The 15,791-nt window shown below is 42.4% G+C and overlaps 1 protein-coding gene across 2 annotated transcripts; it reads left to right on the forward strand.

Moving 5' to 3' along the window:
* Window positions 1-1,881: 1,881 nt before the first annotated feature.
* On the forward strand, window positions 1,882-9,490 carry abhd15a (abhydrolase domain containing 15a). Of its 2 annotated transcripts, XM_062473060.1 has the most exons (4): window positions 2,596-2,753; window positions 2,827-3,103; window positions 7,203-7,555; window positions 7,882-9,490. In XM_062473060.1, the coding sequence occupies exons 1-4, from the start codon at window positions 2,734-2,736 to the stop codon at window positions 8,522-8,524; spliced, it is 1,293 nt and encodes a 430-aa protein (XP_062329044.1). In that variant the 5' UTR covers window positions 2,596-2,733; the 3' UTR covers window positions 8,525-9,490. The 2 variants fall into 2 exon arrangements, with proteins under 2 accessions (XP_062329043.1, XP_062329044.1); XM_062473059.1 differs by having other exon boundaries at window positions 1,882-3,103.
* The last annotated feature ends 6,301 nt before the right edge of the window (window positions 9,491-15,791 follow it).

Raw genomic sequence — 15,791 nt, forward strand, 5'->3', positions numbered from 1 at the left:
TTTAAGGTGAGCTCTAGTTTTATGAATTCATGATCTGCTACATCTACTGAAACATACAGCATGCTGTTTTTCTTTTGTCAGGAAATGTTTCTTGTATAAAGAACATCCCGTTCTGCAATCTCTGTAACCAAGCACCCCATGGTGAACAAATACATTATTTGTTCGTTTTATGGAAAAAGACCACCAACACTAAAACCTTTCTGTGGGAGCAAAGTACATGATGTACTGCTGATCCTCTATCTGCAGTGCATTCAAAACACTCAGTATGCAGGTTTACTCCAACCCGCTTCAATCAGTGACCAAAGAGAAAGAACCCCCAGAGTAGTGAGATGGGAGTGAGGGATCTAGACTAGGGACTAAATTCTTTTGAAAGATGCCTTGAAACTATGATGAGTTTAACCATTTATGTTAAACACTGTTTAACGTATTGTTTTGAAAGTGTAAAGGCACTGTAAATACTTTTTGCAACAAGGCATGTCCCTACAGTACTTTTCCCTTAAGAATTTATTAAGATATTTATGTTGGCACTGGCCAAAATCTCTCAAGGACCTCATGGGCTTCTGTGAAGGCCCAAGTTACATAGATTTTTTTCTTTCTTTGGTTGACTGATGACTTCACCCTTGCACTTAATAATATACCGGAATATACTAAATAAATCACTTTTGATTCCCTATTACATTTAGAAAATAAAACATTGAGAAACATACTTGTACCCCAAGGGACTATAGAATAAACAAAATCAAGGTTTCTTTGCAAGCATAGATTAATAAACTGTTAAACTATGCTTATCAGAAGGTACACGTCCATCACTTAGTTGGTAGATAATAAACAGTAGGACATAGTCTGTTCACATCATGTTAATAATACTCACAGAACAATAGCCACAATCCTGTCAGTGGATCTCCACTGAAGGTCTACACGCATGAAAAAGCACACACACACACACACACTATTTCGGATTGAAGTCATGTACTGATGTTATTATCTAACACAAACAACACTTTGAGCACCCTAGAGAAACATCAGGGGACTTGGTGGGACGAGGTGGAGGAGTTCTATAAACGTCAATGACTACAGTTCTCAAGGGAGTCGCAGAAATTGTTGCGCATTGTTACCACACACAAACACACAGCTTTCTTTTCAAAGAGTCGATGCTGAATATGTCCATTCTCCTACCCAGCTGTCAAACACACTAATGAAGTATCCTGTTGTGTGAATGACATCAGAGATGTCAAGGATTGATTGATCCAGCCAATCTGTCTTTTTTATTCAAATCAAATCAAATGTATTTGTATAGCCCTTTTTACACGCAAGCATGTCACAGAGGGCTTCACATACGCCCATAGAACTGCCCTGTCACAAAACTGACAATACTTTTGGCCACAGCTGTACATTCAGACAATATCATAGATATAGGTCTGCCATATTTGCCATGTTACTGTGATGGCAGAACTGCATGTCCAATTTTATGGCCCACAGCAATTTACTTGCGATCATATATTTAAAGGGCATCAATCAGAGACTGCCTTCAGGGCAATTTAGGACACTTATGAATGCAATGACACCACGAAGTATTGCTCCTATGCCCATACGGTTGACTTCAGACACTTAGCAATACATTGCCTCAAATACTGTATTGGTAAGTTTTTAGTAGTTGTATCTCATCTGCATGTAAGTGCTACAGTCAGGATAACTACCTGCTGCGTCCTTTCACTGGTTTTTAAATAGGCCTATATTGGAGTATTTTGGAATCGGCGTTGTACAATTAAGCGTCTTTATATTTGACTGCTAGTCTGAACTGTATATGGCTCAAGAAGGGAGGGACAAGCTAGCTATCGCATTTCACAAAGAAACAAAAATACATTCTTGATGTAAGACGATAAGGGAGGAGACGACATCGCTGGTATAACGTATTGACTCTTTTAGGTGTTGGGGTATGGGAGGCGCCCGTGTGCCTTGCGCTTTGGAATACAAATAGAAGAACGCAATCTGACTTCCCTCCAGCCCACAACAGTTTGGATTCAGCACGGAGAGCTGCACAGGATCAATTACTAATTGACGTTGACGAATATTGTTTGTAAAATTAAAGGCGTGCAACTAGCCTTCTTGTATCTGGATTCTGGTCGACTTGTAGAGAAGGTGTTCCTCTCGCTGTCTCACATTGTTTAATCAACGAGGTAACTCTAGTGAGGGCATTCTTTTTCTATCCGTTTTTTTTTTAAATATGACAAGGACGGTTGGCTTAATTTTTTTAAATCAATAATGTGTCCGTAAGTCATATGGGGGTTATCTCGGATCAGTAGAAGCTCGATGTAGCCTTTTGTCACCAAAACTTGAAAAAGGGGTGCGCATTCCCGTTCCCCACCGAAATCAAGCTTATGGTTACGCGCAAGCTGTTTTGAGTGGACTGTAGCCGAATATGTTTCTCAGTTGCTTTTGTATGGAGACTTTCTTTTAGACGTTATTTTTTAAGGAATTGTGTAAGGTATTTGAGGATAAAATATTTGTAGGTCCACTTTCACAGTTTCTTGTCCTTCAAGGCGTGCAAATGCTGGAATGGCTCGTGGCTCTTTGCATCGTGGTCCTGGTTGCCACTATTTGGCCAGGCTTGAAATACTTTGGTACCGAGAGCCAACCTGATGCACTACTCCAAGGGCTCGGAATTTCACGGCGGCAAACAAAGGACAAGGTGTCGGAGAGACTTGTCTCCGATCGTGTGAACGACGGTGCCCAATGTGTCACTGCCGGGGCAGGTGAGAAAGTCCCCACAGTCGCGCTCATTTGCAAGCCCTCTGCGCTCGCCAACTATCTCCTCAAACATTGCAGGACTTTCAGCAATTTCACGCCATGCACAGGATGGACTTGGCAAGCAAATGCATTTCTCCAGAGCATTTATGGCGCGTGCTGGCCGTATGCAAGCCCAGTCCACTTCGTGCGGGACCATTTGCAGCTCAGCGACGATGGACTCGTCGCGTTGGACTGGGCAGTGTCCGTGGCCGGTGCCTCGTACCACAAACGAAGGAGAACCTCCACCAATTCCACGAGTCCTATTCTGCTCATCATCCCCAATTCATTTGGAAAAATCACTCTAAATGTTTTAAAGGTAACTAATTGAAAACACGTTTTACTCTGAGCACGTTATGACAAACATCAACAGCTTTTTTGATTGCCTCTCCACCACTAGGCTTTTTCACTTTCTCAAAACCTCTTAGTTTTGATAAACTTCTGCAAAATGTGGGGTACAAACAGGTGTTTGTAGACTTGGGTTTATGCATTTAGTTGCTACTTGGAAGTAAAGAAAATGCAATAAAAGTTTTTTAGTGATGATATGCTGACTAGACATGTAGATTCAACAACCTATATGACTTAACACGAATTGCTAAAATAATGACAGGTAAGGTACAGTAACAGTAGGCTACCTAACATTTATTTTCAGACATGACTTATGTTCAGATCTGACTTATAGTATGCAAGGAGAAATGAGACCAAGGGAGATGGCTGGATATTCTGTCAGATGTGTCTTGCTGTGGTTTCTCGGTCACATCCAAGTGTGTATGCATGCGTGACGATCGTTTGTTTGCTGTGCTTCTGTGTGCTTGGTGCTGTGAGGTGGTTCAACAATTAAGAGTCTGTTACTGTGAATTTATACTCACAAGCTGTGCCAGTGTGAGTCGTTTTGTCCTTTGTGTATGTGAAGGAGAGACGGTGAGAGAGCAAAACGACTCCATTCATGTCTTTTCAAAGTGAGGAAGCAGTCAGTAGGCACCCCCTCTTCATGATCCTTGCCTGCTCCTTCTCTTCATGATCCTTGCCTGCTCCTCCTCCTCCTCTTCATGATCCTTGCCTGCTCCTCCTCCTCTTCATGATCCTTGCCTGCTCCTCCTCCTCTTCATGATCCTTGCCTGCTCCTCCTCCTCCTCCTCTTCATGATCCTTGCCTGCTCCTCCTCCTCTTCATGATCCTTGCCTGCTCCTCCTCCTCCTTCTCTTCATGATCCTTGCCTGCTCCTCCTCCTCCTCCTCTTCATGATCCTTGCCTGCTCCTCCTCCTCTTCATGATCCTTGCCTGCTCCTCCTCCTCCTCCTCCTCTTCATGATCCTTGCCTGCTCCTCCTCCTCTTCATGATCCTTGCCTACTCCTCCTCCTCCTCCTCTTCATGATCCTTGCCTGCTCCTCCTCTTCCTCCTCTTCATGATCCTTGCCTGCTCCTTCTCTTCATGATCCTTGCCTGCTCCTCCTCTTCCTTCTCTTCATGATCCTTGCCTGCTCCTCCTCCTCCTCCTCTTCATGATCCTTGCCTGCTCCTCCTCCTCCTCCTCTTCATGATCCTTGCCTGCTCCTCCTCCTCCTCCTCTTCATGATCCTTGCCTGCTCCTCCTCCTCCTCCTCTTCATGATCCTTGCCTGCTCCTCCTCCTCCTCCTCTTCATGATCCTTGCCTGCTCCTCCTCCTCCTCCTCTTCATGATCCTTGCCTGCTCCTCCTCCTCCTCCTCTTCATGATCCTTGCCTGCTCCTCCTCCTCCTCTTCATGATCCTTGCCTGCTCCTCCTCCTCTTCATGATCCTTGCCTGCTCCTCCTCCTCCTCCTCTTCATGATCCTTGCCTGCTCCTCCTTCTCTTGCTCCTAGTCAGTATCTCAGAAATTATGGATGTGCACACAGTGCAAAAAAATTCAAGCATACCAGAAGGTATTTTTCTAGAAGCTTTGCTCTATCAAGCATAAAAACAGATTTTCCTGGTTCAAAAGGCAGACTTTGCAACACTTAAAATGTTGCCTCATCACATGTTGTGAATGGAGATATTTACTCTACCTTATATTTAGACTTCCTTCATTTGACACATTGGTTTGTAATGTTAAAAAACTTTAGAACCCTTGTCTTTATGGAACTTTTGTAGTCAATCACTGCTTCACTGATATGAACCAACGTTACTGCTCTAGATGTAGCAGTGTTTTTCCACTATTGCATCATAATTACCATACATGTCAAACATTTAGCCATTATATACACATACACAACCATTATGGATAACATGATATCTAAGAAAAATGTGTGCAGTAAAATGAAATGGAACATATCCATGTCAGACTTGCAGTGCAGCCTTATCCAGTCATTCATTAACATAATGCATTACCAAGTAAACTAGTGTGATGATCCGCTTTAGGTGGGAATGTGACCGAGCTTTTACCCGAACATTAAAAACACAGGTCAGAAAAAATGTCACCAAGCCTAATGGATTGCACTTACAGGTGACCGACCTCCAGTATATTCTGCTGTAAATTCTATTATACCCACACACACACACACACACACACACGCACACACACACACACACACACACACACACACACACATTAAACTAGTGCACGGTACTATGTATAGCCCTGGTAGGTAATATCACAGTCTACGACATTGTAATATGTCATCCCCCTTAGAACATAGTGTATGAAGGACAGTAACGGACATAAAAGTGTCTACTACTTGAATAGTAGTTTTGTGCTGAGGTCCGGTCTTATCTGTCACTGTGTGATGCATGTGGTGCTGTGTTTTTTTAACCCCTGTGTAATTTACATGGTTTGGCATTTTTCTTGGTAGCTAGTGGTAAGTCTCTGACCTAACTGGTCTGACCTGACTTGGACCTAAGGCTGCATTTCAAAAAGAAATTACCCTTCACTTGTATCCCTCTTTTATGTATCTCTAAAAACTGGACTGAACCAGACAACTGTTTTTTTTTTTTTTTTTTATTAAAACAGATTAATACAAAGACTATTGAGGGCAGATGCAAGGACACAGGAAACATTTTGAAATGAGATGCAGTCCAAAACCATGTAGTCTCTTTAGGGTAATCCACAGTGACAAAGGTGATCTCCTACCTGAGTGTGAATTTTACAGTATGATGATGTCCAGATACCAGCATTACAACTATTAAACAGTGCAAGTCTTTTTTGGAAAAAACCCTGACAGTAGGAAAGGTTTTGTATAGGACTAGGTATTCTTAACAAATTACTTCACTTGTGTCTTCACCTGGGCTACAGTATGTGTTGCAGAATACATATTTACCATTGTCAGTTATAATATGCTGTTCAAATAAAGAAGTGACCTTTGTTGCCAAAAATATAAACTGCTAAAACCCCAAGCTAACACTCTAGCTCGGATTTATCTTTGTCAGATACCAGTGATAAGCAATATCCAGGAGGGTAGTTTATTACCACTAAATAGTATTCCACACCAATGGGGCCCTTCTTGTGTGATGACGAACAGTGACAATACAAAGTAATATAAATGTGATGAGGCATGTACTTGTTACATTTCTATGATGTATCGATGTCTGTTCAGGCTCAGATTTCTGGCTATGTTCACAGTCTTTGTGTATGGTGGCTGGGGAAGATTTGTTGGGGTCTGTCGAGCGTGTGTGTGCGGAATGTGACTGTGTGTGTGTCAACGTTTTTTCTTTTCCGCATCTCTCCTCCCAGTGAAAGGAATTCCTCATAGCCTCGACACAACCTAAGGGAAAACTACCGAGTGTTCTAATCAGCTTCTTCCAATATTCAGTACCCAAATACCACCCCGCCCCTGTAGAGCTGCATGTTTATAAACACAAACAATTATTATTACACAGAAATTGAGAGAACAAATGATCCAATAAATATATGAATATAAAACTATCAAAGCACCTTATACAGCATTTCCCAGGCCTTCCTTAAGACTTCCAGGACATTATTTTCACATAGCACTGGTTCTCTAGTCTGCGTCTGTCAGTCCAACTGCTGATTTCTCATCTTTGTACATTGTTAATGCTGTGAAACACCGTCCTCCCTGGGCTTTAACAGCAGACTGTGCCTTTCAGAAGAGCTTTGGCAGAACAAGGCACTGTTTACCTCAGTTTCAACAAATAGTGATAAGTTATGAAGTGTAATCAGGACTCAGCAGGGCACTTTTGATGCCCTTGGAAAGATTTGGGATTAGTGACAAAATGTACTGTGTACAGTATATATTGGCAGGCCATGTCCATGCCCTACTGTGCCAACTCAGATGGGTACCACTTGCTCTCACAAATGCACCTGACTGGCAAACAGATTTCCTTCAAAAAAATGTCTGGTGGAACAGGTCATAGAGAAGCCTAATTGTTTGTTGTTATGCATGATATGCTACTGGACCTTACCTGATTATTTTGCTTTTGTGTTCCATCCTGCTCCATGTAGTTGTGTGAGGCAGCTCTTTCCCATGGTTACCTCCCTGTAGTCTTCAACCGCCGAAGCCACAACAGCACTCCGCTCACCACCCTCAAGCTGCAGCAATTTGGTGACCCCGCTGACCTCCGTGAGGCGGTGCGTTACATCCGCCACCGCCAGCCAGCCGGGCGTCTGTATGCTGTGAGCGAGAGCACTGGGTCTGGCCTGCTGCTGTCCTATTTGGGAGAGTGTGGTTCATCGAGCTACGTGACGGCTGCTGCCTGCCTCTCTCCTGTGTTCCGGTGCCAGGCCTGGTTTGAGAACGGGCCGTGGTGGCCACTGCAGTGGGTGGTCGTGCTGTACCAGAAGATGTGTCTCAGCAGGTGAGGGAAATTGAAGAAACATTGTGACAGAACAAATAGAGCAAGCTGGGGTTAAAATAAGCCGATTTAAAGTGTGATTGGAAAAATAACGACATAAAGAAATGACATGTCTACCGCTGTCACATTTTCAGAGTACAAACCGATTAAAATACAATCATGTATCCATGGCTACCGGTGGTCTGTACACAATAATATTATTGATCATTGGGTCCATCGTGACCTGAGACAGGTTTTTCAAATCAATACTAACAAAGAATATGAGAGCCATGTAACTCTTGAGTAACTGATTTTTGTTCTTCTTATGATTCCTCTGATTACATACCTAGGTACCGGACAATACTGGGCGAGACCATACACACAGATACACTATTCTCCAGCTGTTCTCTACGTGTTCTTGAAGAGGTTCTCTTCTGCCAGTCTAGTCCTAAAGTTGCACCAGCATCTGCAGTATCATCCTCCATACCTACAGGTGGCAGCACCAGTAACACTAACACAGTCTGGGAGGTATACTGGGAGCACAACGAACCTTTAAGGGATGTAGACGAAGTAGCCATCCCAGTTCTGAGTATCTGTGCCCAGGATGATCCCATCAGGGGAGACCCTCAGTCCACTTTACCCGTGGAACTTTTCGAGAGCAACCCTCACTTCTTCCTGCTCCTGACTGGCCAAGGGGGCCACTGCGGCTTCTCCACCCAGCAAGCAAGTGGAGCCTGTGGGCCGTGTGGTGGGATTTGGACCCCTGGGACCAGCTGGAGCCACCGGGCTCTCCTAGAGTTTTTCCGAGCGACCACAGACTTCTTCGCAGCAGAGGAGCGGGCCAAACAGCAAGCGGCAAGGAGGAGGGGCCTGGGGGGCGTGGGAGCTGGGAGGGCCTTCCGTCATCGCAGCGTCAGCACCTGTAAACGACTACCTGCCTGCTCACATAACATCCATGCCATCTATAACTGGCAGAGGTCCTACACACGGTGAGCACCGCTTGGGGGTGACAACTGGACGACAAACTGATAATAACAAACAATAAAAGAACAAGAATGTTGTGATTATAGACTTTGTACGTGTAGTGCTTTTAAAGTGATTTGTATTGTGAAGGGATACTCAATTCGAAAGTGTAACTATTCACCAAGGCAGTGGCTAGGCTATTTTTGATGGGTAATGGCTACAGTACAGACATGGGTGAAAAGGACACCTGGCAGCAGCCAGGGTGATGAAAGGGACTTTGTGTAAACCTGTCTCCTAGAATACCTAGCTCTTCAATGGTATAGCCATGTTTCTGGATACCTTGGCAGTAGACGCAAGTGATGCTCAGTGATCCAGAACATTCTACTGCACTGTCTTTTATTGTAGAAAGCATGCTCAGAGACTGAGACCAACACAAAGCCTTCACTTCCTACAAACCAGTCACTTTCATCTACAATACACATGACCAAATGCTGAGCAGAACTGAATTTCTGGAACATAAAGTATAGGAGCTGGAATCTGGATTCTTATTTGAGAAGCATGTTTAATTTGAATCTTAATATCCCAATTCCCTAACATCAAGCCTATATGGTTGAAAACCTTGAATAATTCAAAACATCAAGTCTCGTTGAAAAGTAAATGTAGTGTTCCAGTGGTACAGTGTTAATACTTAATGAACATCCCTAATGAGAAATTCAGCATGTCTACAATGTGATGTTGGAATATTGTACCACGAGTGTGCAATCATCATCATCATGAGACAATGTGTGTAAAAATGTACAATGTCCCACTAAACTGGCTTCAACTTTCCCAATCTTGTAATTGAAACTGTAGCAGGGATTGGGAAAAGGGTGTTTCACTAGGCAGAATTTTGAAAAGGTTATTTTATAGTATTTTCTTGACATACGTATGCTCCTTAAATGTGTTAATGTATGTATTTGGTTAATGTAGCAATGAATTAAAAAGGATACATCATTAGTTGTTTACAAGGAATAACTTACCACTCTTGAAATGAACTATTTCTAATTAATTTAATATGAATTTTGTCTACCACAGTGATGCTACTCTGTAGTACAAGAGAGGGTGACTGTTTCCAAAGACCCTAAAATAGCTCTTTGCCCAGGGCAATGACACACTGCGTCTGTGTGTGATTGTATGTGTCTGTACGTGTGTCGCATGTGAGTTTTTGTATGTGTGTGTATGTGTGTGTATTGTGACGTAATGAGGCATCCACCACAAATCCCCACAGATTGTAATCCATTCAGACAACTCTGTACTGCAGTAAGAAACACTTCTTGCTTCTCCATTTTGAATACTTGTTTAGTCAAGTTTCACTCCACAGAAACACAATTTTTGACTGCAACATACAGTAATAATTTGGGGACTGTCAAAGCTATGCTAAGGGGTTTATTAATCAAAATAATATTTTGGATTTGAGCATATCCTTTTTAAACTAGAAGGAGAGGACACAGGAAGAGATCAGTACAGCCTTTAAAAGGTATAGACTTTTTGGGGGTGATGTTTCAAGTGGCCAATGCTCCCCCATCAACATTTTTTGTCAAATTTGGAACCTGTAGTGGAGAAAAACTAATATTCAGGGTGAATACTGCTCTTAGACTTCATGCCAGACCTCTTAGTGGTGTGGGGCCAGTTTCAGTTGAAACCTAAAACCGCTAAATTCACCCCTGGCCTTTAGCTTGGAAACAAGGATTCAGTAGCACCCTACTTGACTGTGCTGTAGTACCATGTTATTGTTATATTTGAAATATTTCAGTCACTAGAAATGCCCTTACTTTGCAATACATTACAGAAATGATTATACAAAGAATCCGTATGGAGTCTCAGATTCGGCAGGCCCTCAACATGCCACATTGTTGTTCTCTCAGCAGCTTGATGTATGTCAGACCCTTAGGCACAGAGATCACGGAAGGAAATATGAATAGTCAGTACTCCCATCGGCATTGCTGACATTCTTTTCTGGTTAGTGTAACTTGTTTGCTCTGATCAGATACCAGTCTATCATGACTACTTTTAATGTCTACAATCTTATGACAAATCTCTATGGAATAATATTTGACCATTTTATTTTAGGAGCCACTTGTGATGGAAATGATGGAAATACAGGAAGCAACTGGTCATGGTTAGATTTTGTGGATAGTAGGTATTTGAGTGACAATGACTCATTGCATTGTCTGAAGGGGTAGGGTTAGCTGAACCCTCATGCTCACAATGTTGAGTCTACGTAGCTGAAGATTTTAGACAGACTTTAACATTCATTAACTCAATAATAATATCTCTAAGACCATTTTACTCATTATAGACAATACATTCAGTATGTACACAGATACCCATAATACACATAAGATTAAAGCTATAGACAAATGAATGCCCCTGTCAACAGTACAATGTTAGATTTAGGGGATGGTTTGTCCCCTCTGGACCATGTATGGACAATGTAAATATTCAGCTGTTTTCTAATACTGTAGGTTACTGGCCATAACCTTTGTTGGCTACAATTATTGCCTCTCAAAGTGGCATTACACAATGCTGAGGCCATAGGCAGCCTGGCTATCAGGTTTTGGTTTGGTTTAAATAAATGTCAGCAAGAAAAGGCAGAGCTTCCACACACTAAATGTCTAACCTTTGAAAGGTCCAGCCCAATTAAGTTGTTAAGATTGGATTTGACCTTTTACGCATACTTGTTTAATTCCAGATTCAATGTCTTCTCTCAGCAATCGTTGTCCAATTTAATTTGAACTTGATTGATATTTCATTAACTTGTGCTCATAACCTCATAATCTCTAATTAAAATACATTTATAGATCACCTGGTACCTAAATTAAATTTAAACGCCACACAGAATTTGTGGAGCTGTGTTGAAGTAAAAGAGACATTGAATTGTATATCTAATTTGTTTGAAATTAGTTTGTAGATCTTGTTCAAGCTGACCAGACAGATTAGGGAAATAGTGTTTTCATATTGATGTTTGTACAGACTGTGGAAGATTTTTATCCCACCACAGGACCTGAGGCAATATTGCTATATGAATAATCACCAAAGGAATTAAGCTCCAGCATGGGCCCTTACAAGGTACAGAATTGTTGGTATGATTCTCAGGTAATGAGCACCATCTTGTGGATGCTGTATGCAAGGGCAACCTTGAAGTAGAAAAATCTTGAAAATGAATCCCCCCCCAAGCCCACATAGACTGACTACCAGAGTTCTGCAGTTAAATACATCATGTATGGATGAGGATAAGAATATAAGCATTCCTCCATGCTACAAGTAAGCGAGCAAAACACTTGTTTTTTATTCATCCTAAATGTTTTTGTGTGAGACCGTGGCTCAGGCGTCAGGATCACCATAGTTAGACTGAGAACCCTGTCTCTGCTGACTAGTGTTTTAAACATCTGTTTCTACTCTCTGGAATTCTACTCACCTGCTTCTACTGATTAGTTTATCCCAGCATGGTCATTTCTGTGCTGTTGTCTTACCCCTAGCCTCCCCCGCCTACCAAACAAAATATATTTTAAGAGCATGAACCTTAACATTTAGACAACAGGTAAAATCAATTGAATAAAACTATCATTTACATGCAACCTTTTCTGTGGTGTTGCGGGACATTAAACATATTTTCTACCAATCTGGGCATGTGCACCTACGTACACAGTGATGTCAGCTGTACAGTACATTAGTCCCAGCCTATGGAAAGTTCCTTCTACCTTTGTGACCCACTTGTATAATGATGTGTGTATCTTGGTCATATCACTGGATCTATTTGATTCTATTACGTCATTTGAGGTTGCCACAGCAACCAGCTCTTTTGGTTCCCATCAACCAGTAGATGGCAGCACTGACACAATGTCTGTCTGTACTGCTGTGACACCAGTGCGACACCTCCGGAGTAAACTGACTGATACAGTGACACAGCTATCTCTGCTTCTGGCTTGGAAAGTACCCTTATATTTAGCAGGCAGCTCATTTAAAGTTAGAGCACAGCCAAGGAGGCCAAATTTAGCTCCAGTTTAAATCGATTTATTTTTCTTGATGACTCACAGGGAAACACATTCTTCTAAAGAGGACAGGCTTGATATAACTGTAAGCCATGTCAAATGTAACATTTCAATTTAAGAGTATGGCACATCAGATAATTGATTTAAATCTAGTAAGGGATTGGATTACCCTCACAACATGTTGGTTATATATTTGACATGATTCTATGAACTTGACACCCTTGGGAGGGGGAGGGGAGGGGGTCTCATACTCAGCACATCCCTTTAAGCGTCAGTCTCAAAGAGATCGTTTTAGATGACATTTGGGTGACACACTCCATGGACTTAAGGGTATGAGTTAGCTTAACCCTCATGCTCATTATGTTCGGGCTTTGTAGCTGCTTTTTTAGGCATTACAAGAATCTTCATCAATTAGCCTTCTTGAAAGCATTCAGATAGTGTCAAGAGGAAGTGTCACCCCTTTGACAGCTTTTATAAAGAAAAACATGATTTTAACTTGATTTATTCAAGCTAAACCAAAGGGATGCCCCTGTCAACAATACAGTAGAAATGTAACAACAAATGCAAACACAGAAAAACTGTGGTGTCTTAACAATATTTCTCAAAGCAGTTTCACCTACCCAAGGCAGCCCACTCTCCCTACCCCATCCCCGATGCCTGCCCCCAACCCCCATTGGGCAGGGGGATGTGTTAGGATCTCTGTGTCAAGCTGCAAATATTTGAGGTAGCCTTCAGCAAATTCTTCAGCAGACACATGATGTTGTGCCCACTGATGTGCCTATCTGTACTAGTGCAAGAAGCTTGCAAAGGGACTGTTTGTGAAAGACTAAAGGAATCTCAAACATTTTTGAGACAAGCACATTATGTGTGTGTGTATGTGTGACATATTTACATCCACTAACATTTAATAACACATTTAATTAACATTCACATTTCACTTAACATCGACTTCTTGTTTGTCCTGTACATGTGTGTATCCCAAAGAATGTGTGTGTGTAATGTGTGTGTGTCTGAGATTTGGTTTTAAATACTTACCTCTCCACTAAGCTAAAAGAGAGAACAGACAGGAGACAAGGAGATCTAACACCATGTGACAGTAGCTTTTCCCATACCACTGTCTGGACAAGGCTGAACAGTGTTTGACGCTTCAGCCAAGCAAATCTGTCCTTAGTATGACGACAACAGGGCCTAGCAAGCTGGCGTCTTTTGGCCTGTTTATGGAATGTTAGTGATTTGTCCAATTATTGTTAAATAATGTACCTTGTGGAGAGCAAATGAAACTATATTTCATTGAAATAACTCAATTATTCAAGTGAGAGGGGAGAAGGTTTTGCGAGAAAGAGAGAGAGAAAGAAAGAGCTTGTTACACAATATCACTTTTCCAGTTAGTGGCAGCTGTCACGTTATAGTTTTTCTGTGGGCCTCTCTCTCTCTTTCTAGTTGTGCAATTTGCCAGGTCTTGTGCAATAATGATTTGTGAGTCCTTGGCTGCTGACTGAGGGTACTTCAGAGGTGTCGAGGTGGTTGGCCCCTGGGAGAACAAGGCCCCCCCATTTCCACCAAACTGGAGCAGTCCTGTCAAGTTAGCACCCTCTCAACAGGAATGACACCAACCACCAGGTGTATACTGTAGCTCTAAGTGTATGATCACATTAAACACACTTACACAGTACATATATTATACTATTTCATTATTCTTCATTCTCCATTAATAACCTAAATCTTTTATGAAAGAGTTACCAAACACACATATTCACACATATCCTAACCTCAAAGACGTCACATGGCTCGGGAGCTGTAAGGGTTGTGCCTTGTTTGTTCTTGTGCTGGTGTTTCACTGAGTTACATAAGAGAAAAGCAGCACATGACCAGCTGGTTTCAAAATGTATTCCAGCACACATTCTCTTACGAGTATAGCTCTCGCTCTCTCTCTCTCTCTCTCTCTCTCTCTCTCTCTCTCTCTCTCTCTCTCTCTCTCTCTCTCTCTCTCTCTCTCTCTCTCTCTCTCTCTCTTTCTCTCTATCTCTCTCTCTCTCTCTTTCTTCCTCTTCTTCCTTTCCTTCTCAAACACACACATTCACACGTTTAATAATATACTGTATCACTAAACAGACAGACACACACACACACACACACACACTGTGTTTTGCAAGCTTAGACTGCCATATCAGTGGGATCCTGGTGTATCTACAGAGGGTACAGTGTCATGCCCTTGGTGTCTGTCTGGAATCTGACTGCAGCCCCAGCTGGAGTCTGTGAGGGGGGAAGGGGGAGCGGGCACTGAGAGACAGAGGGGGGAGGAAGAGGCAAGAGAGAAGGATGCCTTGAACCTAGACAGACATATACTACCTCTTTATTTGTCCTTGGGCCTTCACATTTCTGTTCGTCTTCCCCCAAATAAAGCCTTGGACAAGGCAGAGCTGGATGGACAGATGCCATGCGTATGTGTGTATGGGTGTGTGTGTGTGCGTGTGTGTCAACATGGCATATCTCTGTCCCATACCAAAGTACCATGTTTATCTCCCTGGCCGAAAGATGTTGTGTCTCATCGCCATCCAATTGGACCGCTTGTCCACATCTCTCCTTCTTGTCTTCCTTTCTCTCTCCCTCTCCCATTCAGTGGCACTCTACCCTCCTCCCCTGCTCCCCTCTCACTTGTTTTCCTCGCCTCATCCTGTTTTCGTCCTCTCCTCCAGGCTACAGATGCCAGCTGTGGGCATTAAAGACAATAAAGACAATGATGGAGACCATAAAGCCTTAACCTGCTAGCGGCAGGCATGAGTCAACCAAACTCAAAGAAACACCTTAATTCAAGAAGATTGTTCATTTTCAATTAGTTTTATTTGCTCTTGGTTCAGATTTGATAAAGGGGCAGAGTCATACACAGACAAAAACAGATATTGCTAAAACAGGGATTCAAAATCAAATCTCTATCGGCACCTTAATCATATCAAAGCCTTACGCAGTTAGCATAATCTGTCATTCTCCCGGTGGTCACAGTTTGCTATGATGTGGTTGTCAGAGGGGGCTTTGACATGCATGGTCAGGGTTCTGGTTCACTGTCCATCCCTAGAACAACAGATCTTGGTTCACATCCCTGAGTTCGCCTATGCCAACACTCACAAGCAACACACACACACACACACACTTATCTCATCTGCAGAATGAACAAAGAATCAGGTTTCAGAAGAGAAGTGATACAGCCAGATTGGATATACAGTCAGATGACTAGTACCCTATGTTCCTGAGAGTGAATGGTTGGCTAT

The sequence above is a fragment of the Osmerus eperlanus genome, chromosome 11 (assembly GCF_963692335.1).
Source record: "Osmerus eperlanus chromosome 11, fOsmEpe2.1, whole genome shotgun sequence".
Classification (NCBI taxonomy): Eukaryota; Metazoa; Chordata; class Actinopteri; order Osmeriformes; family Osmeridae; genus Osmerus; species Osmerus eperlanus.